This window comes from Uloborus diversus, chromosome 3, assembly GCF_026930045.1.
Source record: "Uloborus diversus isolate 005 chromosome 3, Udiv.v.3.1, whole genome shotgun sequence".
NCBI classification, from domain to species: Eukaryota; Metazoa; Arthropoda; class Arachnida; order Araneae; family Uloboridae; genus Uloborus; species Uloborus diversus.
In genome coordinates this window covers 86237652-86263975 of record NC_072733.1, presented here as the reverse complement: position 1 = coordinate 86263975, position 26324 = coordinate 86237652, and the positions used below count along the sequence as shown (strand labels likewise).

At 33.4% G+C, this 26324-nt stretch overlaps 1 protein-coding gene across 1 annotated transcript in view; it reads right to left on the bottom strand.

Annotated features, from left to right (window-relative positions):
* LOC129218833 (equilibrative nucleoside transporter 3-like) overlaps positions 1 to 26324 on the bottom strand; it is a 104932-nt gene that overhangs the window by 74972 nt on the left and 3636 nt on the right. The window contains exon 2 of the mRNA XM_054853155.1: positions 19607 to 19760. Within this exon, the coding sequence (XP_054709130.1) occupies positions 19607 to 19760 (154 nt within the window). The remainder of the gene's footprint in view (positions 1 to 19606; positions 19761 to 26324) is intronic.

Below are 26324 nucleotides of genomic sequence, written 5' to 3'. Positions count from 1 at the left end.
TGCCTGAGTAGTATAAAGCATGTTGTCGGTGGAAGATCAGTATTTCTGGCAAAGAGATTGCACGCCGTATAGCAGTTAAAATCACACCGAGTTGCTGCCTCAGCGAGAAATGGCGAATAATCAATCTGTTAAACGACATCTGGATGCTTTTACCCGAGGTCGAATCATTGGGAAGTTGGAGGAAGGCCGCAGTGTGACATGTGTGGCTGCAGAGTTCGGAATTGCTCATAGCATCGTTTCACGACTTAGGAGACAATTTCAAACTACAGGAACAGCTATCCGGGGGTTCAGTAGTGGTCGTCCACGAGGAACCACACCCGCAGATGACCGGTATATTGTCTTACAGGCCAGAAGAAACAGGCGGCAGACAGCGGGAGAAATCGCTAGATACACGACACAGGCGACTGGACGACCGATATCGCGTTTTACCGTGGCCAGAAGACTGCACGGTGGTGGTCTGTTTGCACGACGCCCTATACGGTGTGTACCTCTAACGCCTGCCCATCGGAGAAGACGTTCTCTGTGGTGCAGGGAACACCGGAATTGGAGAGACAATGAATGGGGACGAGTACTCTTTACAGATTAAAGCAGATTCAGTCTGAGTAGCGATTCTCATCGCATACTCATCTGGAGAGAGCGGGGAAGCCGCAATCATCCCTCGAACATCATTGAAAGGGTCAGGTATGGAGGTCGCGGTGTTCTCGTTTGGGGAGGCATCATGCTTGGTAGTCGTACAAACCGTCACATCTTCGACGCAGGTTCAGTCAACGGGACCCGTTATTGTAACGAGATTCTTCTTCCATATGTGCGTCCTTTTAGAGGCGCTATGGGTCCGCAGTTCCTCTTCATGGACGACAATGCACCATGTCATCGCACAGTAGCTGCCGAACAGCTCTTAGAGAGTGAGGATATTGAACGTATGGATTGGCCGGCACGATCTCCGGATCTCAATCCCATCGAGCATGTATGGGATTTTCTAGGCAGACGCTTGGCAGCTCGTACCTTACCACCAGTAACGATTCGGGAGCTTCGATTGGCGCTGCAAGACGAATGGGCAGCAATGCCTCAACCAACTCATTGACATCCTCATTCTCAGCATGGGCAGACGCTGTGAAACCTGCCTAGCAGTCGGGGGAGATCATATCCCCTACTAAAGACCGGATGTTTCTTGCTGGACATCCACATAGGGATGTTTCGGCCTTCGGTCGCATTGCGCTCCACGCTACTTTTTCAATAAAGCTTCTTTTTATCCCTCCGATTTCTCTTTTAGTAAGTGTTGCTTACTTTACACATGTCCTTACGTATTGGGGATCTTACGGTATTAAATGTGTTGATTTGGAAAGCTTTTGTACAAAGTTTTAGTGAAAAAATTTCCTACAGTTGAAAATATTTTTTCTGAATTCACCCAAGCCCATGGTACTGTTAATAATGCGCAATACACCTCCTGTAGTTGCATGAAAGTTCTAAATCTTCAAATAATTCGGTTTTAACCGTGTTGGTTTTGAAAAATCATTTTTGTGAGTGTGGGTGGTTTTTTTTTTTTTTTTTTTTTTAATCATTATTTACAGTTGAAACAGTTACTATTATACATATAGTAACTGTTCTTAGAGCGACAATTCTTTTCTAGTATAAACATCATCTAGTATAAACATCATCAACGATTTCCTCTTGGTTAGAATAGTTTTGTGTTTGCTTTTTATCAACCTTTTGGTTTAAAATTTACGATGAATTATTAGGGTTTTTTTTTTTTTTTTTTTCATTTTCTTTTCGAAATTTTTTACAATTATGTAAATTTTTGGAAAATATGTTCCAACTGATTATGTCTTACCTCTTTGAAAATGTTCACGATATTATAAAAATTATCTCGCTGGTTATAAAGTTGAATACCGAGACAGAACAGCCTGCTTATACCGGTGACAACAAATTATTGTTTATTATACCAACAAGAAAAAGTTTTTTTTCAAAGTTCAGTACAGTTGAGACAAATATTTAAAAAAATATATCAAAAAGAATTGCTACAATTGATGGTTGGAAAAAATTGTTCATAGAGCACAAACACATTCGTAATTACACTTAATAGTAATCATACCATCCGATGATGAAAATGTCATTTTGTAATCTTTTCGCTACTTTTATTCATATTTATATTCTATAAATTCGTGCTTTTGAAGCCAAATTTTTACTTCAATAGATTTTGGAACTGGCTCATCGAAAAAGAAATTTATATTCAAAATAACAGTATATATCTAATTAGTTAAATTGAAATCTCTTTAATTAAAAACTGTTTATTAGTTTCAAACACCGGTTACAAAATAGCTCCAAATACCGGTATTCGGTATACCGATATTGCAATCACTATATACTACTGACGTTACTTAAAGACAGTTGTAGTCATTCTAATGAAGATCATAAAAAGTTATTCGTATTACCATGGGAGTTTTTCAAGAGTAGTCCTTGTGATAATTAAATTTTTTAGGGGTGTTGAACTTAATTTGATGGGGATATTTAGAAGGACCTTTGACGCTATTTAAGAACTGTGGTATTTCTATTAAAGGGGATCCTTAAGCACTGCTGTCCTTATTTAAATAAGGCTCTTAAGAATAACATTATTAGCCTAGTCGCTAATCACAGTCTGACTCTTAACACTGAACGATGTTACTAACTGTGGAACTTACCTTACGATTAGTTTTTTTTTTTTTTTTTTTTTTGTCTGTATAAAAAAAAGTGAGAAGTTTCATGATTAAAATTATGACCACAATTTAATTTTAAAGTAAATGTTTCATTTTTTGGTAGCAGGATATTTTTTTTTTTCTTTTTTCGTTAAGAAAGAAGGGTTTTCTTAAATACTCGATGAATTGTTTGTTTTGTACATACACATACGCTTTTATTACATTTGAAAAATAAAGATAAGCGAATACTTATCGATAACAGGGACAATGAAGTCATTTTAACAAAACGCAGATTTTAGCAGACAATTGTTGTTGGCTCGTGCCAGCTAGGCTCGAAATTTGAGGTGCGTTGCTTCACTTTTCCAAATGTACCGTAATTTGGTGTGAAGTCTGATTTTCACAGTACACACATGCCATAAGGACCAGTTATAGGGTAGGCAACCATTCACAGCACAACACATTCACGCACACACACAAAAAATAAATAAATAAATAAAAACAGTGGAGAGAAAGTTCATCCATGCACGAGCCTGAATTCGAACCTAGAACATCCCCACCCGCAGTCAGACTTCTCTGACTAAAAGACAAGACAGGCGGCTCGTTGGTACTTGTTGCAGATGTAACAAACAAATGCTGCGAATTTACAAGTGCCAGGAAAACTGTTCATAGCGGTTTGCCCCAATTTCGTGTCAATTTAATCCTAATATTGCTCTCGATCGTGTCCAGAATAACACGAAACAGTTGTCACCAATAACTGGTTTCTACGGGGTAATGTATTGAGGAGAATTTGTAGACAAATAAAAGTCAAAACAATTATAAAATAGCATCATTACCGCGATTAAATTTTTATATTCATGCAGAAACTACGTGCATAATTTCATGGCAAATTAGAACAGAGAAAATGTTCAATTAATTTACTATTTACACTTTTTCTCTCCAAATTTGGGACGAAATCAATTGTGTTCTTCAGGCCTATTGTCATTATTCTAATGGTATTTTAGAGTCTTCAGCTTACCTAATGGGCATTTTAAAGGTTTTTTTTCAAATTTTAATGGCAGTTTTAGGCACTGTAGTCCTCATTCTAAAATAAGTTTTAGATCCACCTTCCAGCAGTTGTTGACGTTTTCTTTTTGGTTGTTCTTGGCGTCTTAGCGTAATAATTATGCTCTTAACACGGGTTACGTCATGCAAGTACTGCTAGTTACATTTAAATAACAAATACTATTACCGTAATAATGTCCAATTTCAAAAGAACAGAAGCATATTTTTCACAGGATAAAGTAAAAAATCATGTGAATTTCGTAAAGCGATGTTGATCTCATATTTACAGACTGTAATATAGGTAATTCTTAAAATATAATGCTTTAAGAGAGTTTAAATGTTTTTAAAACTTGTTATACTAATAGTGCTACAGTTTCTGATTTTTTCTTGCCTCGTGTTTTTGAAATTTATCCACAAAAGATTACTACCTATGGATTTACAAATAGAACTTTGTACGAATGTTTAAAAAACTTGAAAAGTGAGAAGACATTATTTTGAACGAGAATTTACCAGCGGCACAACGAAGGGGAGGGTCAGTTCCACCCACCCCCGAAGTAGATCTTAATGTTCGTTAGCCTTGAAATGTAAGCGTGCAGTTTGTTCCGGTTGCCTATCGCTACTAGAAACAATAAGTTGGACTCGTGAAGTGTACTTCTGTAAGTTGGACACCCATTTTCGATGAAAACATGACTTAGTTCATACAAAATTACCAAGTTGTGTGTTTTTTTTTTTTTAAACCAGGATTATAGATAAGTTCAACGATCTTTTAAATGATAGCATTTAAACGTTCAAAATGTTGCAAACAATTAGTAATATGTTGAAGTAATAAATGATTTTCAAGCTTAGGCAATTTGTTGAATGTAATAGAAATCTTATCAGCAAAATATTAAAAGATGGCATTCTAAAATTCTATGAGTGTTTGCCGAGATATCTAGTTAAATTTCAATGCTTATGAAAAGCATGTAGTTACGCAAACATGCAAACGCATTAACTTTGAGTTTATGTTTACACGTAACCATTTAATAGAAAAAAATGCTGAGCTATGTTTTACAAAAAAAAAAAAAAATATTATCAAAGAATGATTATTAATATTGGTCTAAATTTAAAAAATGACCCCCCCCCCCCCCCCCGCCCTCGGGCTAAGTTCTACATGTGCCCAAGAGAAAAATAATTTATTTACACTTAAGATTTTAAAACAAATTGTTTGAAAAGCTATTTAAAAACACACACACTATTTTTTATGTGCATAAATTTTACCTCCCCTACACATATATATATCGTGGTTACAGATGTGTGAAAAATTATTAGAATAATTGTGATTTTTTTTCAGTTTTTCTTGAATAATTCTGTATATACTTGAAATAATCCATGAAGGAAAATTATTATTATTTTTTTGTTATTTCAATCATTTTCTTACCCCTTTAAAGTGGTTTTGGGGAAATTACTTTGCTAAATGTTGACATTTTCGAAATAGAGAAACAATTGATCTAAAGTAATGAAATTGTTCGCATTGCACAAAGAATGTGTTTGATTAACAATCGAATTTAAAATAAAATTTAAAAACTGTGAGCTTGCTGTGCTAGTATTTTATATTCTTTCCTTAGGTTGGCACTTGGCATCAGTATTATTTTATTCTTAAAGCAATTCTTTTCGCAGCTTTAATTAGTTTATAATTGGCAGCCTTTTTTTTCTTTTGTTAAAGAACTATTGCGGGCTCATGAGTGAAGCAAGTGATATTTTTCCGAGAAAACTAGCTGCCAATAAAGTATCACATCCAAGAAAATAACTATACACGACAAGAAAACGCTAAAAACTAAACATTTTGCCAGGATCTATGTGTAGAATGAATAGATTTTTGAATTTCAAATGTAAATATATAAATTCCAGAGTAGGGAAACGCAGTAGGAAAGTAAATTTATTGCAAAAACAGAAATTAATTCATGTTGCCAAGACGGACGGAAAAACAACTGATCATGAACTAAAAACGCCTTAAGTGTATGGAGTAAATGTATGTGATTCTTCTATTTGTAGAAAGATCATCTCAGTTTAACCCGTTGCTTGTTTTCCTCCTAAAGAGGGGTAAAATCAAATTCGCTATGGCAAAGAGACTTGTTTGGGCAAAAATTGTGCATAAAATATTTGTAAGCAATTGGAGCAAGGTAAAAAATATTAATTTTCTTAAATTATTCAGTTAAATTCAAGTTGTTCAATCTTTCTCCAAAAATTAAATTTATTGAATACTGACTAAAAATTCAGAATTGTTTATAAAATGTGGCTAAAACTTTCTTTATGAGAATACTTCCCAACAAATTACGTGCACTAAGGTAGTTTTTACCTTTTAGGAATACTTTTCTGATAAATCGATGCTTAAAATACTAAAAGAAAGCAGCCAGTATGTCTGGGAGAAGTAACAATAAAGTATTTTCCCAAATCACATTGCACCAATGGTTTAACATCCTACCCAAGTTACGGATTGGAGCGTAATTCCGCTCAGGATACTTGATGTTTATGCATTATAGAAGGCATGAGGACCCAATATCAGCATGAAAAAGTGCTTGAACAAAGGTTTTATAGTTAAAAGTTTGGTTTCCAAATAAAAACTTCATATTCATGGGTGATGGAGTTCTGTGTCTTGAAGCTTCATCTTTGACCAAAATTTTGAACGAAATACAATATATAAAAACAATTCCACGGCATGGAAACAGTCCAGATAGGAGCCTAATAGAGAATATATGAACCATTGTAAAGAAAAAATTAAAGAAATAGAACTTCATAAACAAGAATTGTCTCACAGAACTCATTCAAATTTAGCACTATGACGAGGAAATACAAACTAATTGCCAAAATCATTAAAACAATGCCAAAATGGGCATAATCTTCAATAAAAAATAAGAGGATGCCTCTTCAATATTCAATGTATCAACATTGTTAAAATAAAGTATTATTTCTTTGCTATAACAAGATTTTACTATAAATTTCACAATTATTCTAATAATTTTCACGACTCTGTATGTTGTTGCTTTGAAATCGGAAAATAAAGTGTTTATTTTATATAGTATCATAATAACAACAAAATCTTAAGGGTTTTTTCTTTTCGTTTTGTGTGTGTGTGAGTACTTTCTTAATGCTTCACAGTATTACAAAAGTAAGCCATCATTTTCATTTCCCCACCGTCGACGAAAAATAAACAATTCAACCATTGTCTATTTTGGGAAAAATTACTCATTAAAAATTCGGGTATTTGAATCGCCACTATCGAGCGTGACTGTTTTGCGCAGGTCAGCTAGCTTTTTAATCAGAATTATTTATGCCATCTTTAGAACCAACATTAACAACAGTGAAACATTCTATTTTATTGTATAATTTGTATTTAAGATATATATATATAAAGGGGTAAATATTAATGCTTTTAGTAGTAAAAATAAAAACCATACTGAAATGGTATACTAAATGAAACTAGACAAACAGTGCATACTTATTACCTGTCCTGCACTTCAGATGCAGAGTGCATAGGCCTGGGTGATTTCTGTGGTGTAGCACTGATAAAATCAGCATCTGCAGTTAATTGCATTTCATATGCTATACAGCTTACAGATTCTATTTCAGCGCTTGGGGACAGTGTTTTTACTAATGGTTGAGGTGAACCCTCAACATTCAGCTCCTCCATAGAAGCTAAAGGTATGCGATCCGCTTTCCGTTCCATTTTGATTTTTCTTTCTTTTTCAACTAAACTTTTAGTTTCAAATAAACAAAACTCCCAATATTCGATGCCACAACTCTCTTGCAAAACTTAGTATCATAACTGCAGTGCTTTTATGATGAAATTCTTTGACGCGTTCCATGCACAATTAATACTCTTACTTCCAAGTGCGCATAAAGTTTTTAACTGGAGGACTGAAGGAATTTCATACATATTGGACGATAAAAGTAAGGAAATAAATCTTTCGTATACATGACATCGAATCCGGGAGAAAATAAGGAAGGGAAGCAATGTGAATGCCGCTCGTTGGCTGACGGGAATGAAAATCAATAATTTGGGGGCCAGTTTCGGATTCGCAACGAGAGAGGGCGCGAAGACCGTGCAAGTGCCACCTGCTATTTTAAGCTTTTCGGATTTATTTCTAATACCTATCCATGAAAAACGATGTAATATGGAAACAAATCAAAATTTTTCAGTGAAGATATAAATAAACTTTTGATTTATTTATATTTGTGAGCTGAAAGTATATTTTTTGTTACTGCGAGAAATTTAAATAATTGAATTTCAGTAAATTTAAACATATTAATGAATGTTAATCGACATTTTATGAGTTTATTTATTTATTTAGTTGTATTTGATAATGCAAATTTACGATGCTGGGTAAAAGATAAAGGCTTTATTATAACTATATGGACATCCCTCACTTTCAAAATTAATGAATAATCGTAATCGCTAATTTAAATGTATAACATTTCAGTTGCATAATAGTACAAAAAGTTCCTGGTGCTAATGTTATTATCGAAACACATAATAAAGATGTATTTATTATTCCTGAAATATTGTGCAAACACCAATTGCCAATGTCAAAGTTAGAGAGAATAAACCACCCGTTTTCAACGTGAAACTTAGGCACAGGGACATTTTTATAGCAATCTTTTTCGTACAAATAAACGTGATAAAAAATTAATATTTGGTTAAAAATTAACAAAAAATAAATAAATAAACACTCAAATGAAACATAGGAACGATCACTGTCTATCAAGTTCACATTGAAAAAAGAAAAAAAAAAGTAAATCATAATCGGCTCATCCGTTTAGGAGCTACGACGCCACTGACACATATACAAAGACAGAATTTAAGCATAGAACCAAACCCTCTCTTTTCGCTTCGGGTCGGGGTTAATAAGCCCAACACAAAAGCATTGAATAAATTTCGCCGTAAAATATCGCTGGAAAAAAAAAGTAAAAATAAAATAAATTTAAAATAACGGATAATTATTGAGAGAGGAAGAACGAGTGTCGTGGCATGTCTGACGACGTCACTGAATTAGCCAAGATCCGTTCAGAGAGCTTCTTCGTCGGAAGAATTTCCACCTTGTTTCCGTGCAGCATCTGAGATTTGAAAACTTCCGCTCCGACTTAGAAAGCTCGAAAAAACTCAAAATTGAACCCGGAGATTTCAGGTGAACGTTTTATAACTCATGGTAAAATAATCGGAATTAGTTCGGGCGAGCTTAGTCCAAAAAGAAGGACTCGGCATGAGGGTAAAAGATTTCTTTACTCGGTTGTTTTACCTTTTTTTTTTTTTTTTACCAAATCAGAATCAATTAGCTGTTTCTATTAAGTAGGTTCAGCTTTTACTCACATTAAATATGTAGGTTAAATGACTAGTGATGGGCATAGTTAAGATATTATTTGATTGCAAGTGACGCAGTTTTACTGCTTGGAAAAAACAAATTTCAACCTCTTGCTTGTGGAATATATTAGAGAAAAACGTGTAAAATAAATTATTTTCAAATAAAAAAAGAACAGACTTCGAAAAATAAACAGGAACTAAAAAGTAATAAATAATGGGTCATACTTACATACGATTTCCTACCCAAATGTATAAATCAAATTTATTTTACAATTCCTGTACAAAAATCAACTAAACTAAACACCCAATTATAAAATAAACACTGATTTTAATTACTATACGATGAATTATTTTAATACCTAACTAATTATATACGATCTCTTAATTTTTAATAACCTTTTGAAGTCGGGGCCTCTTATAAACTATTACCTAACGTAACTGACAACCCACCTGAGTTGAACACTAATTTAACTTGACGCGAAAAGTCTTTAAATCTAAACCTACTCAGTTACGTTAGGAAATAGTTTATAGGAAGCCCCGACTTCTCAAAAGGTTATTAAAAATTAAGAGATCGTATATAATTAGTTAGGTATTAAAATAATTCATCGTATAGTAATTAAAATCAGTGTTTATTTTATAATTGGGTGTTTAGTTGATTTTGTACAAGAATTTTAAAATAAATTTGGTTTATACGTTTGGGTAGGAAATCTTATGCAAGTATAACCCATTATTTATTAGTTTTTAGTTCCTCTTTGTTTTTTGAAGTCTGTTCTTTTTTTGTTTGAAAATAACTTATTTTTTGCTTTTTAGAGGTGTAAATATAAAATAAGTAAGTAGGGTAGAGCATGTGGTGCACTCCTTACGTACATCTCGAGTGAGAAAGCGTCGAGCACAGGAATCTGAAAACAGCCGAGATGAGCAAAATAGAAAAAGAAATACAGCACAGCATCTCTTCCGAGGGCTGTCAAGAAAGGCTTTTTCAAATGCGGAATCATTTACAAAGAAAATTGTCTTTATCATCAGTTTGACTTTATCAAAGTATGCTTTCAAAAAAAAAAAAAAAATCACGAGTCACTAAAAACAAAAATCGCTTCAACTTTGCCCATAGAATTTAAAGAGTTTTCTTGATTTTTCAGGATCTCACCTTCAGATACTGACCTGATGACCATGGGATCACCTGGGAAGAAGATACCTTTTCAAGCGTGAAAGAAAAAGAATTTTCCAAATTGGTCTATACGTGATTGAGTTTACGGGGGACATAAAAAAAAACCGACGAATTGAGAACGTCTTTTTTGAAGTCTATTAAAAAAAGAAAAAATCTTAATGCGCATAACATTTTATACGATTTGCACAAAAAACTAATCTTTGTTCCTCTCCAGGATTTATTTGTGCTTTAATTTAGTTAGAACCATTTAAATATCAATGGTTTTCCTAACTATTTTATCATTCACAATAATACGTGTCACATAACTCGTGAAAAAAGTCACATTTCTCTTTACTTAACCCTGTTATAGATCAACACCACACTCTACTGTGATGTTGTAAATATGAAGATCAAAACACTACTATAGCAATGATAATAAATTAATTTCCTGTTTGCTTCAGAGGAGTCTTTATTCAAAATTTGCGATAGGACCACTAATGATTAATGCAAGGGAAATATTTAAGGGGGTGGGGTACTCTCCCAAAGCAAGAGCCCCTCTTAAAAGGAAAAATACCCCTCAAAACCCCCCTCTCACCGACCTTAATAGGGCACCCCTGATTAATAATGTTTTATGGTACTTTCTTTCACACTGAGTAAAGAAAGTACCATTGTTGTATGGCACTTTCTTTAACAATGGATTTTATATTTAATCGTTTAATATTGAAATTAAATAAAGTTTATTGTTTTTTTTGCCCATAACTTTTTCCTAAGGAACAAATATGGTGAAGCATTGCGATCTAAGTTAAATCACTCCTATCCATTAAAAAAAAACATAAACGTTTCACTAAGTGAGACGCTATGAAGATCTCCCTCGATTTCTCCAAGATCCCTCATATCCGGAGTTGAAGACCATTAGACGACCGGGAGAAGTATACCGTTTCAAACACAAAAAAAATTTTTCCTAATCGGTCCAGGCGTCTTCTAGTAATCGGGGAGCATTGTACTTGAAAAAAAAATTCCAACGAAGTCTGTTAATTAGTATTGCCATAACTGTAAATTAAACTGACGGCGTCATGAAATATTAAATCTGGAATACTTGTCAAACTTCAGAAATCAAACACTAGTTACGATATATTTATTAAGGATTATAAATTTAATCGTCGGATGGGGGGAGAGGTATTTTTGTTTTCAATTCCCTTTGAAATGAACACTAAATATATTTCAAAACTGAAATATTAAAAAAACTTAAATGACTAAATGAAGTTATTTATTAGCAAAAATAAATTCTATTTTCGTAGCAAAATACATTTAATTTACTGATTGGCTACATGAGTAATAAATACATAAGTAAGACTATAATTAAAATTAACAGGCGGCGTCGTGAAAATCAAACATCCCGATGCATGAGAATTAAATCTTGTTCAAAACAAGATTCCTCCGTTGAAAAAATGCACCGTTCACGCCAAAACCTCGTGATCCGTGGCGTTTCGCGCAGCTTACGAAAGCTGGTTTACGTAGCCACAATACGTATGAAATTTAAAGTTTCTTAGATTTCTCCGAGATCCCTCATCAGATCCAGACAAAATTAACATGGGACCATCTGGAAAGCATACCCTTCCAAACAAAAAAAAGATTTTTTCAAATCGGCCGAGTATTCTTTAAGTAATACGATAACATACATAAAAAGCCGCATGACGAAATCACAACCTCCTTTTTTGAAGTCGGTTAAAAAGGGGGGGAAATTATTTTTAAATTTGTTCGTTATTATGATCAAAGCGTTAGAAAAAGATTGCGTCGTTGGATTTAACATTGTGGAAGAATCGAGTTTCAAAGCACATGCCTTTTTTGATCAAAATATTGAGACATCTCTGGCTTATGAATAATACTTCATAACATTGAACAACAGAAATATTTTCATTCCATTGGCAGTAACATCTATAAAAGTGAGTAAGCAGATGACTCCATAAACAAATGAATCCTCTAAGCCGCATTCTCAACCTGTGGTCCGCGAATAGCCAGTGAAAATTAATTTCTATCATTTTTATAGTTGTAAGTAAATTTATAAAAGAAAACTTTTCGATTCATCACATTTCACATTACTGTTGTAAAGGTATTCTCTCAATCTATGTGGTCCGCTTAGGATTCGGAAGGGTACCAAGTGTTTCTCAGTAGTGAAAAGTTCGAAAACTATAGCTCTAAACGATGGAAACTATATAAAATGTATTAAAATATTGCAAACGTTGAAAAAGATACTTCAGTCTCATATCTGCTTTATAGTTACTAATAAAAACTTGCTTTGATTGAAAACCAGCGAAATCCATTAAACGATCCAGAAAACGCGAACCTCACAAGAAAATGAAAAGCTCTTTCCAGGTGTGCACTATCATAGTAAGTATAGACGTGTGTGTATTTTTATTTTCATTGCTTTGTGAAAATAAGTAATACCAGAAGGGAAATATTTTCTGAACCTACCTTCCTTCTCTTGAGGATTTTTTCTTCTCGCTTTCAGAAGCTTATGCGACAAAAATAGAATCCAGCAATATGAAGCTCACATGCATTTTCCGCTTCGGAAAATATTTTCATATCCTCGTAAAAAGGAGCGCAAATCTTGAACATTTACATGTAACCGAGAATTTGAAACAAAATAGATGTTTTCCAAGAATAGAAAAGAAAACTGTTTAGAATGCCGTGACATCGATTTCACATCTTTTTAGCTTTTTAATATCAAGTGCCTCAGTACAATATTTCAAAATAAGCATGAAAATTCTTTCTCAATATTTAATGCGGAGAAATATGATCATGTTTTATAAAACACAGAAGAGGTTAAAATAATTTTAGCCCTGAACCCCCCCCCCCCCTTTCTTCCCAGCCCTTCAAGTACAGGGTGTTTCAAAATGAATAGCGGGGTTTTAACATGTTATAATATTTATTACACCAAACTTACAGCCACAAGTGATATATCAAATGAAAGAGAAACTCAAACTGTTTTACATAATAGCCTACAAGTGTTCAATGTGAGCACCATTCGTCACTCGGAACACGTCAAGACGATATGCAAGTTCTTCCCAAACTTTGATGAGTCTCTCATTAGTAATTGCCGCAACAGCTGTTTCAATCCTGTTTCTTAATTCGGGAAGGTTGGCTGGCAGTGGAGGCACATACACACGGTCCTTAATAAACCCCCAAAGATAGAAATCACACGGCGTTAGGTCGGGTGACCGTGGAGGCCATGGGAAACAAGCCCTGTCATTAGGCCCCTTACGGCCACCTGGTGTATCACAACCGAACTTTATCCGGAACGCACGTTGCACAGTAACAACATATTCCGTCTTTGCAAACTGTAAAACAAAAAACTCTTTCTGTTCTTTAGTCGCCATCTTTGTTACAAGCGCTTTCTAGCGGATTGCAGCAGAAACATTCCATGCGCATGCGCACTGATGCCAACAAACAAAACTGTTTGAGTTTCTCTTTCATTTGATATATCACTTGTGGCTGTAAGTTTGATGTGATATATATTATAACATGTTAAAACCCCGCTATTCATTTTGAAACACCCTGTATTTTTAACCATAGAAAATAACTAAACTAACCATATCCACCTGCAAAATTTAACAATCTTCCCCAACTTAATTTTTTTCTTACCGCGCCACCGGATGCTTTTTATTATTTTCATTGACACCAACTATTCCTTGAAGTGTGGTACGGTAGCTAAAGGTTGCACGAAACAATGTAAAATGAATCAAAAACATTTATTAAAGCAATGTATGTTTTGTAGCGTAAAAAACACAAATGACAACAGTAAAAAGCCTACAAACCAACAAAACTGCGAGAGATATGTTATGATTCGCACATGCTCCCCCCCCCCTCCCCCATTGCAAAAAATATAAATGCGCTGTTAAGTTCCACATATTTTATTCCGCTCTGTTTGGATACATAAAACTATTATAAATCTGTAATGATACTTAAAGGAACAATTACATAATTTTTAATCTTGGAGCAGGGGAAGCCTTAGCTGTTACTTTCATCATCATCCGATTGAGGGAAAATCCCAAAAAGTTTCTACTTTCCCACTCCCAAATTAGTCGAAAGTTTTTTCCCAAATGAGTAGTTACATTTGAATACTTTTATACTAAGTACTGAAATTGATAATTTTATGATTTTATTTTAACATTTTTCGGAGATTCAGTTATCAATCAACGACAGTGATTTACCAAGCATTCCCTCCCCTCCCCCTTCAATAAGTACCAATTTTATTTTTATGAGAAGTTAAATCAATGAAATTTTACAGGACTGTTACATACCCCGACGGAAAAAGATGTAGAGTACACTAAAATGAGATATGGTGACAATTACAACGGAATTTAAATCGTGTTTACTTCAACAGCATTAACAATTAGTCAAGGCTAATCTTTAGTTTTGAAGAATTATGAGAATTACGACAAAAACATCTACGAACAATTAAACGTGATTTGAAATCAAGTTTTTTTTTCTAAGCTGCAAAACATCATTAAGTTGAAATTTAGTTTTAGATACAGAAGAATTCCTAAACTGTTTTAAAATGGTGTTTAACAACGGGAGATTTGTTTTCTACATCCAAAAGAAACAAAGTTTAAAAGATTAAAGAAAATGTTTTGCATGTCCTATCTTTCACGAACTTTCTGCAAAGAAAAATGGGTTTGTTCGGCAATCACACTTCTTTCTAAATAACGCAGATTTTTCTATAAAAAACGGAAAGCTGCGGAGATAAAGCGAAACTTATTTTTCCTATACAATCTTTTATAATTTAAGCGAATAAAGGAGTGCGATATCATACTCCTTGTTCAGTTTCCTTTCGATTTTTAATTCAAATCCTCTTTCTGGTTTCCTCGTCACGTTATTGAATGTTACAGTAGTAAATAATGACTTTATACTTTACCCCCCCTCACCCCCCCCCCCCTCATTCAAAACTTAGTTTGATAAAAAAATAATAATACTAAAAATAACGAAAGTATCACTAGCTTCTGAAGCGTCTAACAAACAGTTTATACGAGAAAAGTGGAGCGAAGTGAAATGGGAAAATATTCTATATTTTCAGTGCCACCTATCTAGCAGTATGTTAACTGTATTAAGAGCAGGTAGTTCATTCCTGAATTATCGACAGAAAATATTACCTCTAAAGATCAAGGTATATGATTATAAAAGTCATTTCTAAAATTTGATACTCAAATTTTAATAATATGTGGTATTTCAATATACAGGGTGTTCCGTTTTAACCTGCAAAATATCTTTATTTTCGCAACCGTTAGTCCTAGATGCATACTTCCAATTGCAAAAATGATCAAAATCAGATGCAGAGTTCAGATATTGAAAGTTTGAAGCAAAAATTAAAATGAGTCAAAAATTACAAAATTTAACTTTTTATATGTGACCTATGTCCCCTAACTAATATTTAAATAAATAATCTGCATTGAAAATTATTACTGACTCAAAAAACTTGACATTTTTGCGACCAAAACTCAAGGAGATATTCCTGTTAAAAGTTTTAAGGGACCATACAGAAGATGAGATTGGAACTTATCGCCCTTTAGAAGGACAGGTCATCCAAGTAAGAAAAACAAGGTATTTATATTTTTCATTGCTATTCAAAACTATATGTAAATGTTATGCCGTGATACGCAAAAACATACTACAAAACCTCGAACAGTTTGAAAAACCACCCTCTATGCACACATATAATTTTAAATACTTGTTAACCGCTAGATTTTCCCCCAAAAGGTGTTATTGGCGGCGAGTGAAAAGTGGTATAAGTCACAATACGCTGAGTTTCATATCTCGGTGAATATTGGTCGTACTAATTTCAAACGTTCTGTGCTGGAATTATTTTTCATTGGAGATTTTTTTCCCTAAATATAAGTTAGAGAACTTGGGGGCCGTATAAAAAGTCAAATTTTGTATTTTTTTGTTTATTTTAATTTTTACTTCAAACTTTCAATACAACTCTGTACCTGATTTTGAACATTTTTGCAATCGAAAGTATACATCTAGGACTAACGGTTGCGAAAATAAAGGTCTTGTAGGTTAAAACGGAACACCCTGTACATAAAATTTTGTTATTAGCATTTCCCAAATTGAGACCTGCCGCCTGCCTTTTCTAATGGTCAGAGAATTCTGACTGCGTCAGGAAGTTCCGGGTTCGAATCCCGGCTCTAGCATCGACATACTTTCTCTCTCCTGTCCTTGTCCGTTCTTTGTGTGAATGTGTTGTTATGCTGTGAATGTTTGCCTACTCTATAAAAAAAATCCCTATGGCATGTGTGTTCTGTCGAGAATTCGGATTTCACACCAAATTACGGTACAGTTCGAAAAGTGAAGCAGCGCACCCTAAATTGCCAGCCTAGTTGGTACACAATAACAACAAATTGAGACGTAATGATGTTCAGTGGAGTATTTATTTATTTCATTAATAGGGATTTTTTAACTGTAAGCAATCAGTATAAACTTTATCGATGGTCATGCAGGGCAAAGAGAAAAAGATTATTTTAAAAGATTTTATTTGCATACTTAATCAGCTAATTATTTAGGCGTTCATTCAGTAATTTATTCATTTTTTTTATCCACTTATTTCTTTACTCATTTATTAAATTATTATTTGATTCATTTAACGTTTAAATATTTTATTCATTCATTCATTCATGCATGCATTAATTTACACAAAAATGTTTTTAATAACCAAATCGAAAATATTTAATGGGAAAATAGGTTTATCACGCTTCCCCATGAATGGGAAAAAGTGATAATTTCCTGTTATTATTCAAAGATACAAATTTAAAGCCCAAAATGAAAAATAACGTTTCAATGCAAGGTGTGTTATAAAATATATTATTAGCTCTTTATGTTCAGCAATTTTCGGACAAAAATCTAATTAATTCCTTAGATTTTCTTTGATTTACTGAAAAAACTAATAACTATAACTAGCGGTTCGCCATTAACCCTTAATAGGTGAGATGGAGTTTCTTATTGGACACACAGAAGAATTAGATTTTAGCATTCAAACGTTTTTTAGTGTCCATATATGGCTTTATATAGAGGTCTGTATGTCACTTTAAATACTATTTTAGTTGTTTTTGCATTAATTTAAAAAAAATGACATTTTCATTCTTTAATTTGCTCTACTTTCTTGGAGTGCACAACAATTATTTATGATGAGATTATGTACACGCCACCTTACCTATTACGTTACAAAAACATCAACTCATCAGCTAGGGTTTAAGCGAACATATTGCTCAGTTTTGCGCTGCTTCCATTCTACTCTTTCAAGCGAAATTTTAAAGAACGTCGGGTCTGTCCAATTATGCAAGACCACAATATCACACATAAATTGAACGACAGACTATACATGCCACACATCCATCGGACAGACCAGACGTTCTTAAAAATTTCGCTTGAAAGAGCATCAAAAATATGTGAAAAAAACAACAGCTAAGTAGGTCTAGCATTGCTCAAAGCTGTTGCGATTCGAATCGCTCTTTTAATGTCAACCCTCATCAAATTTTCCAAAAATGGCTAAATTTGTCCGATCTTGATTTTTGAGAATGTTTCCAAACTCTGAAGAACTAGGGTACGGTCACCAGTAACAGACAAGGGTCCAGTAACAGAAAGTCATACGTTTGGATTTGAATAATAAGCCTTTTAGGCGGGTAAAACGGATGTTGCTGAGGCCCATGAATACTGACTGCATGTGCAGTCATCCAGTGTTATCAGAGTGAATATCATGAGCCAGTTGATATTTACAAGGCAGTGATGAAAGGTTATGTGCAGTCACCACGAGGTCAGTTGGTGTTTCATGTTCATTTGAATTTAATAAGACTTTAGTTCTAAAAATAAAGAAGTTATGCACATTTTGAAGAGAAAAAGTTAATTTTGTCTGTTACTCATCTTTTCCTCCTTCTGTCTGTTACTGGTTATCATCAGATTTTTCGGTGTCATTAACTGAGGGTTGGACTTTTTTTGAAATTGAGCAAATAAAAATAGAATTAACCAATTCAGAGAATCCAGAAGCAGCTAAATGTTAAATGAGATGTTGTTGCATGAGAGAAAAATAGATTTAAAAACCTAAATTCATTGAAAGGCTCAGAAAATTGAGTTAACCTGAGAGCAATGTCTCAAGCATGTCTGTGACTGGTGCCGTTACCCTATTCTATTTTAGTTAACGATCTTACTGCAATACCATATTTTCCCTGCAGTTTGGCTTCCATTTCTATAAAAGGTGTTATATCAAAATTTTTGATATAAATGGCATCTTCATATCATTCCCTATTATAGTTCTTTGTCGGTACATTTTTTTTTTTTAATATATTTGGCTAGCATGTTTTGTGATCAACTAATTTTTAATTATTTTTCATTCATTCTGTTTCTTTCTGCCTTTCTATAAATGTTACAGTTGCTTCGTTACATAATTCTTCCCGACGATAAATTTATTGCTAATTTATTCATAAGAGGTTTCGTTTGCATGACAATATTTATAGTTTATTGGATTTTTTGGAAATTTATTACTTAACGGTTTTTCTTGATGGAATTATGAAATAAACTTCGACGTTTTGATTTCATTTTACTTTTCTTTGTCGTTCATCTCCAATTTTTTACTATTTAAACTGTCTTCTGTTCCACCGTGTTGCTTTTCTCGCTTGATTTTTCATCCTAACGCTCACACTTAATTGCATTGAAAAAGGGGTTCCTTGAAACCTCGAAACATGTGTCTGCAGTAATCTGCAAATTTTGCGCAACAAAACGTTGTTATATCCAGAGCTGTGGAGCTGGAGGAAAAATGACAGACTTCGACTCCTTTTCCCCAAACTCAGTTCAACTCCGACTCCGCAATTACTAGCAGAGTTACGGACTTTATGGGAAAACTCCGACTCATGAAATTCTAAACCTTCGACTCTTGATTCCTCGACCCCATTATCAGTTCGACTCCGACTCTTCAAGTCTGACTCCGACTCTACAGCACTGGGTTATATCTTATTTTACTTTTCAAGCACATAGGTATTTATTCAATCTTAATGGAAGACATCTTTTACGTGGTTTGAAGATAGATGTCCTGCCACATGCAGAAGGTAAAGTTTCGTTCCATTTCTTGCTAAGCCTTTAAATTAGACAACTTTTCACTTTTCTTAAATTTCGGCAGAATTTATAAATTAAATTATGTACATATTTAGACATCAAAATCCTTCTTTTTTTTAAAGTTATTGTTTGATTATTTTAAGCACCGCAAAGTTACATATTCTACAGCAGAATCTAAGGTCCTCAAAGTGTTAACAGAGCCTGAATATGCTGCTTGTTCTTCCTAACAAGAAATGAACTTCCTCATCTTATTAGAACCAGTGTAAGAGATTCTTTTACTTAGAACTTTTTATTCAACAAAACAGTAAACTATCTTACCTATCTACTGGTGGCTTTCCGTCAAAATCTACCTTCGGCGTCATGGTTTTGTAATTAAGCTCATCACTTGGTGCATTTCGAGATTCCCATCCAGGTTGCAGTCGAACAGGACCTGGGTCTAGTAATGTTTCTTGTTCCATAGGATTAATGACATCTGAAAGCGAAAGAGTAATAGCTCGAATTTAGGGGCTCATTCAACTCGATAAGGTTTGATTCGATCAAATTCTAACAACCAGTAGCGTAGCAAGAAATTTTCCTTTTGGGAGGGGCAAAGGAAATTCCTGGCTGTGCGATTGGTAAATAAGTAAATTCAACTGATCGCATTGGATTCGATCGAATTTTGTTAGAGTTGAATGATTCCCTTAATCATGCAGATGTAGCAAAAAAAAAAAAAAAGAAGATAATGTGAAAAAAAGTTATTTCTTTTTTATTTTATTTTCTTTCCAAAAGAGAAAGAGTTAGAAAAAAGAAAAGAAATTTAAAAAAAAAAGGAAAAACACTCCAGTTCCTATCACACTAAAGTTCAACATTTTCTCCAAATTGTTCCAAGAAAAACAAAAATATTGTATCAAACTACCTAACCCACATTATTTTCAAGAAAGTGATGAGAAATTAATTCTACGTAGTATTAAAGAAATCTGCAACGAGGTTTCAGTTTCATCCTCGCCAATTTTCTAGATTTCTGTTGCGATTTTAAATACTTGCATTTTAAGCTGACTGAATTGTTAATTTCAGTACACCTTGTTTATTCGTCGATGTTTACTCAATATCAATTCAGTATACAGTTCATTATTGCTCCCAGGGCTATTTTGGCACCGCTACGTTCTCTCGCACTCTCCACATGCCTCTCAAAATATTATTTTCATTTACAAATCAAAGAACAATTTATAGTAATTTTTTCTTTCTAAGTTTGCAATTTGATTTCCTCCTAGAATAAAAATGAAATCCAAGTATACAGGGCATTATTTCAAACAAAAGGAGTGCAAGAGCTCTACAGTCTTATTTTCGTGCATAAATGTTCTGAATTGAGACAAATACGTGAAAATATCAAATTTGAGCGGAAGACTAGGAATTAAGCTCCTGTGAGCTCTCATGCAAAATTATGACTTGAATGAATGGTGACTTAAATCTTGTAAAAATTGCAGCCCTTTAAATTGTTGTAAAATTGGCGATTCAAGTACTTCCCGAGGACCTAAACCAATTTTTAAGTAATTAGGATAGTTCCCCTACCTGTGAAAATGAAATTTCATGGACTGACGGAGGGACACTTGATTGATTTCTTATTTTCCCTTTTTGCACCTATTACACATGAAATTAAGAATTGAAATCGTTGAAAAATATTGAAATCAATTAAAAAATACATTCAGAAAAGAAAAATGCTTGAATTGGAATAATTTTCATGTTATAAAACACTTTGTTTTTATTGCTATAACGTAAAGAACCTGAAATATAAAAGGGTAAAAAATTATAACTTCTTGAAGATGTTAAAATGGTTCACAAATACAAATATTAAAAAATTCTAGACAATTAATGAGATGCCCTTTCTTCTTTTTTGTCTTGCTATTTGGAAACTTATACCATTGTAGCACTTATCTGAGAAATTATAAATCTAAACTTGAAAAGAAAGAAGATCTCAGTATGCATAAAAGCATATCGTTTCGAAATATCCTGAATATTAACACGTACAGTTTCTATAAAACTTTAAGCACCAATCATGAGCATCATTAATTACTAATATAACTCATAAATGCGATAAAAAGAGAATTCTTTGAAACCGAAACGTCTCATAAGAAGTTCCGAAAAAAAAAAGAACAAAGTATTTCTACTCTTTGAAAAGAAAAAAACTGAAACAATTTTGAAAATGTGAAACAAAGCAAATTATCAAAGGAGAAAGGCAAAACAGTAAACGAAAATCGAAAACTGTCTCCAGACAGAAATGGAACAATTTTGGATGGAGTATGTCTCCAAATATAACTTATCAAAAGCGGCCAAGTCTGATTGAAAAAATTTAAGCGAATGTGATTGAAAATAGAGTAGTTTTTAAAAGTATGAGAGAGTTTCGCTTTTTGGGGTCAGAGACAGGGTCAGAGACGTCGGAAGAAACTAGACAAAATGGACAAAACTGGACGAAATGGACAAAATGAAAAATAAACCGATTATACATACATAAATTTATTGTTATGGTGTAATAATATTAGTATATTACTCTAATACATTTTCTATTATGAATTAATCATTTAATTAAAGGAGAATCATTAGCTTTAGAATTTCATAAATCTAAAAAAAAATTTAATTACACATTGGTGCAGCCTATTTTATTTAGATCATAATTTACTTAAAAGTAATAAAATTTAACAATGTGAATAAGCTATTGGGCATGATTAGACTATTATATACAATAGTAGAAATAAACTCAATGGAAAAGTAAAACGAAATGCTTGGAGACATACATACAAAACAAAGATTTATACAATAAAAATATTTTATATTTTTCGAGTTTTTATTGATGTCACCCCATAGTAAAATATTTATGTACTCAGCATATTTTATGGATATGTTGATGTCATACAAGTTAAGAAAAATTACTTCTTTAGTAAAGTTGTGGGTACTCAGAACAGTGTACCGGAAGAGGCTATGATAGGCAAGAGGGTAGATAGCTTTAAAAGCGCCATTCTTCTTCATTGGGGACTAATAAATTGATTAGGAACAGCCTAATCAGAGCCTGTTGCTGATCATCACATTTGTATGTGTATTGCAAGAACAGATTTCACTTCATGCCAAGATTTCTTTTATTAATATCAAGTAGTTTTTCTTTTTTTTTTACCCGACTGCGCGTGCGCGACGCAAAGGAGGGTAATGTGTTTATCAGTCTATGTATGTATGTCCGTTTCTATATGGTGTTCTACAGGTTAAACGCCTTGGCCAATTTTGGTATTTCTTACGTCAATCGATTTGTCTTAACCGTGGGAGTGTCACTAAACACATGACAGTAATCAAAAGTACCATTTGAAAAACCAGTTGCCATTTTGTCAGTTTGGGATCGGCGCACCCTGGGTAATGCAGGTAGTTTTCAGTGCCTGAATTTTTTATTTACTAAGTCTACTAAATATCTACTATATGTAAACTTTACTGTAATAAAAAATATATATATATATATTATGCGTAACGAAAGCAAGACACTCAGATTGTAGTCCTCATCAAAATAAATCGGTGCAATAAGCACCAAAAGAAAGAAAGTCTACTAATTCGGTTTTCATCTCTAACATGTTGCAATTGTTTCTGTCGTGATTCAGGGGACTGAGTTTCGCAACGTGTACTTTCTTGACGGGCTTTTTACCAACAACGCGGGAAAAAGCCCGTCACTTTCAAAACCTCACCCGTTTTGTGCGACGCAAAGGATGGTAAAGTGTTTATGGGTCGGTGTATGTTTGTTCCTACATATGTGGCGTTGTAGAAACTAAACGCCTTGGCCAATTTTGATGATTCTTACGTCAATCGATTTGTCTTAACCTTACAAGCGTGACTAAACACAGTAATCAAAATTCACCACAGCAACAACCAGTCGCTTTGTTGTTAATTCGGCATCGTATCGCACGCATTTTCGCTGCTTGCATTTTTTACCCGACTGCGCGTGCGCGACGCAAATGAGGGCAATGTGTTTATAAGTATATGTATGTCTGTTCCTATGTGACTTTCTAGGGGCTAAACGCGTTGACCAATTTTGGTAATTATTACATCAATCGATTTATTTTAACCTTGGGAGTGTCACTAAACACATGACAGTTATCAAAATTCACCATATCAACAACAAGTTGCCACATTTTGTCAGTTCGGGATCGGCGCACGTTGGGTGTTGCACACTGTGTCGCACGCTACCTGCGTGCGACAAATGCAGGTAGTTTTCGCTGCCTAATTTTTTTTTTTTGTTTAATAAGTCTACTAATTGGGATCTTAGTGGTCGAGTGGTCTAAGCGATTGCTTCTCCCACTTGAGGCGGTGGGTCAAGACACTCGCTCCGGATTTACTTTCCTCTCTTTCTGATGTAAATTCTTTCATGTGTTCTTTATCCTGTACAGTAATAAAAAATATATTATGCGTAACGAAGGCAAGACACTCAGATTGTAGGCCTCATCAAAATAAACCGGTGCAATAAGCACCAAAAGAAAGAAAGTCTACTAATTCGGATTTTCAACTCTAACATGTTGCATTTGTTTTTGCCTTGATTCAAGGGACTGAGTTTCGCAACGTGTACTTTCTTGCCATGTTTTTTTAGTTTTGCGATAAAGATTTGGCTGACGACGTTTCGGATTTCGCGTCATCATGAGTTATACAGGCTGTTTATACAGCTGTGCTGCAGTTGACTTAAGTTCGCGCATTTTTGCCGAAGGTCAAGCACATGTAGCTTTAAGCCGAGTTAGGTCTCTAGAGAGACTAATTATTAGTAGTTTTGACCACCGCAAGTTACTTAATAAACCTCACGATACAAACTCTCTCAATGAAATGACAAGATTGCGAAATGTACCGTCTTCTAGTCATAATAACTAAGTCAATGAAAATTAACTAAAAAGTGTAAAATAAAAAAATATTAAATAAAAACAAAAAACCCGACTGCGTAAAAACCAAAAAAACTAAAAAGAAAAATGTATAAGCCACTGTAGTTTAGAATGTTATTAAGTACTACTGAATAACTACACCGTTGAAATAGTTTTATAACCGTATACAGATAAGACAAATCTGAAATTCAAAAGCAGAATAGAAGGATCAACAGTCGGGGCTCATTCAAATTTTACGGAGTTCCTTGAATCAGAAAGGAATGAGCCCCGACTGTTGATCCTTTTATTCTGCTTTTGAACTTATGACTTGTCTTATCTGTGTACCGTTATAAAACTTATTGAACGGTGTAGTTATTCAGTAGTACTTAATAACATTCTAAACTACAGTGGCTTATACATTTTTCTTTTTAGTTTTTTTGGTTTTTACGCAGTCGGGTTTTTTGTTTTCATTTAATAATTTTTTATTTAAATATGATTTTTAATGTTTTGAAACTCCAACCTTTAAAAACTTTTATTTCTACTTTTTAATTCCATAAATGCACTTATCATGGGCAATAAACCTCCATATCACAGATAAACATCTTAAAATTTACAGCTGATGTGCTTGTTTTATAAATGCTATTACATGCATTACAATTTATTTTAACACTCATTTGATTTATTAACACACTTACATAAACTTCAATTGATCTTAATTTTTTATTTTATCTTTAAAATATTTTGCAATCAGTTGTTTACATACATATTTATGTATACTATTTTTATATCAAAATATTACTTGAATAGGAAAAATCTATATAATTAATATTTTCAAACTTCAAATTTTTAACTAAAAACTTTCAGTTTACTGATGAAGTGGACAAAATGACATTTTGTCCGGGACGGTTTTTTCCAGCGATTTTTTAGGGGGTGGACAAAATAGGACAACCCTGGTCAGAGAGCTTTTTGAAAGATGAAAAAGGAAATTTATTGAAGATGAAATAAATACTGTTACAATCTGACTTGTATTTTTATCTGAATTTAAATTTGGTAAAACTTTTAGTCATTTCTTTTGCTACCAACGTTGTTATTTAACACCAACAATATCCTATTAGATTTTCACAAGTTACATTTCGTGTACAGCTTTTATTTGCAGTTCAGTATATAAAAAGTACAGTAGAATATCGATTAATCAAAGTAATCGGGAAGGAACCAACTTCGGTTAATCGAAAATTTCGGATAAAAGACGAATTTAAAATTGGCAGTCCGGAGGCCGCATAAACTTGAACTCTGTATTTAAATCTGTACACACTTTTAGAAAATAACGATTATGATTTTTCCAATTATATTACAATAATTATGCGCAATGAACTTGCTCAATAAACGTCCCACTAGTCAGAAAATGTACTGTAAATTTTAGAAGACATATTTTGTAAACTTTAATCTTAATTGCGTCATTAATAACTGAGCGAACTTATTTTTTTTTCTTCTTTAATTAAAAAAAAATAAGTGGTAGCAAAATTAATTACTTAACAAACCAATAGTTTACTTTCAGAAGCGATCATTTTTGAATTATAGCATTTTCAAAACTAGTAGTTTAAAGTGTTACAAAAATTTACTGGTGGGAAGGAGAAAAAACAGAAATGATAGAAATACAGAGATATAATTCGGTGCCTTCGGCTGGAACGACCTTTCTCTAAGTGACCTGGAAATAATATTGTTCACTTACCAAAATAAATTAATTTTAAGGAATCCTATTTCGGTTAAAAAAGTTACGGTTAAAAGAACATCAGATAAGCCAAGTGCTACTGTATATTCAAATTCATTATTCACATACGAAAATTTTAAAATTAAAAAAGGGGGGGGGGTACAAAATAATAGGGGACTGCGGGGTGAAGTGAAATAGCGGGACGAAGTTAAATGGTGGAATGTCAAAGCATATGTTAATACAAGTCATTTTCAAAAGTTGACACTCATATTGCAACATTTTGTTGTAAGTTAAAAATATGTTTGTTATGATAAAATAATAAAGCTCTTCTTTGCATCAGTTTAAATATTAACTGAGACCGACTAATATTAGATGCATTATTTAATATAAAGCTCTTTTTTAATGTCAAATATTTTGTGCAATTGGTCAAGTGAGGCAAAGTGAAATAGTTCATTTCGTTTACTTATTGAATCATTTA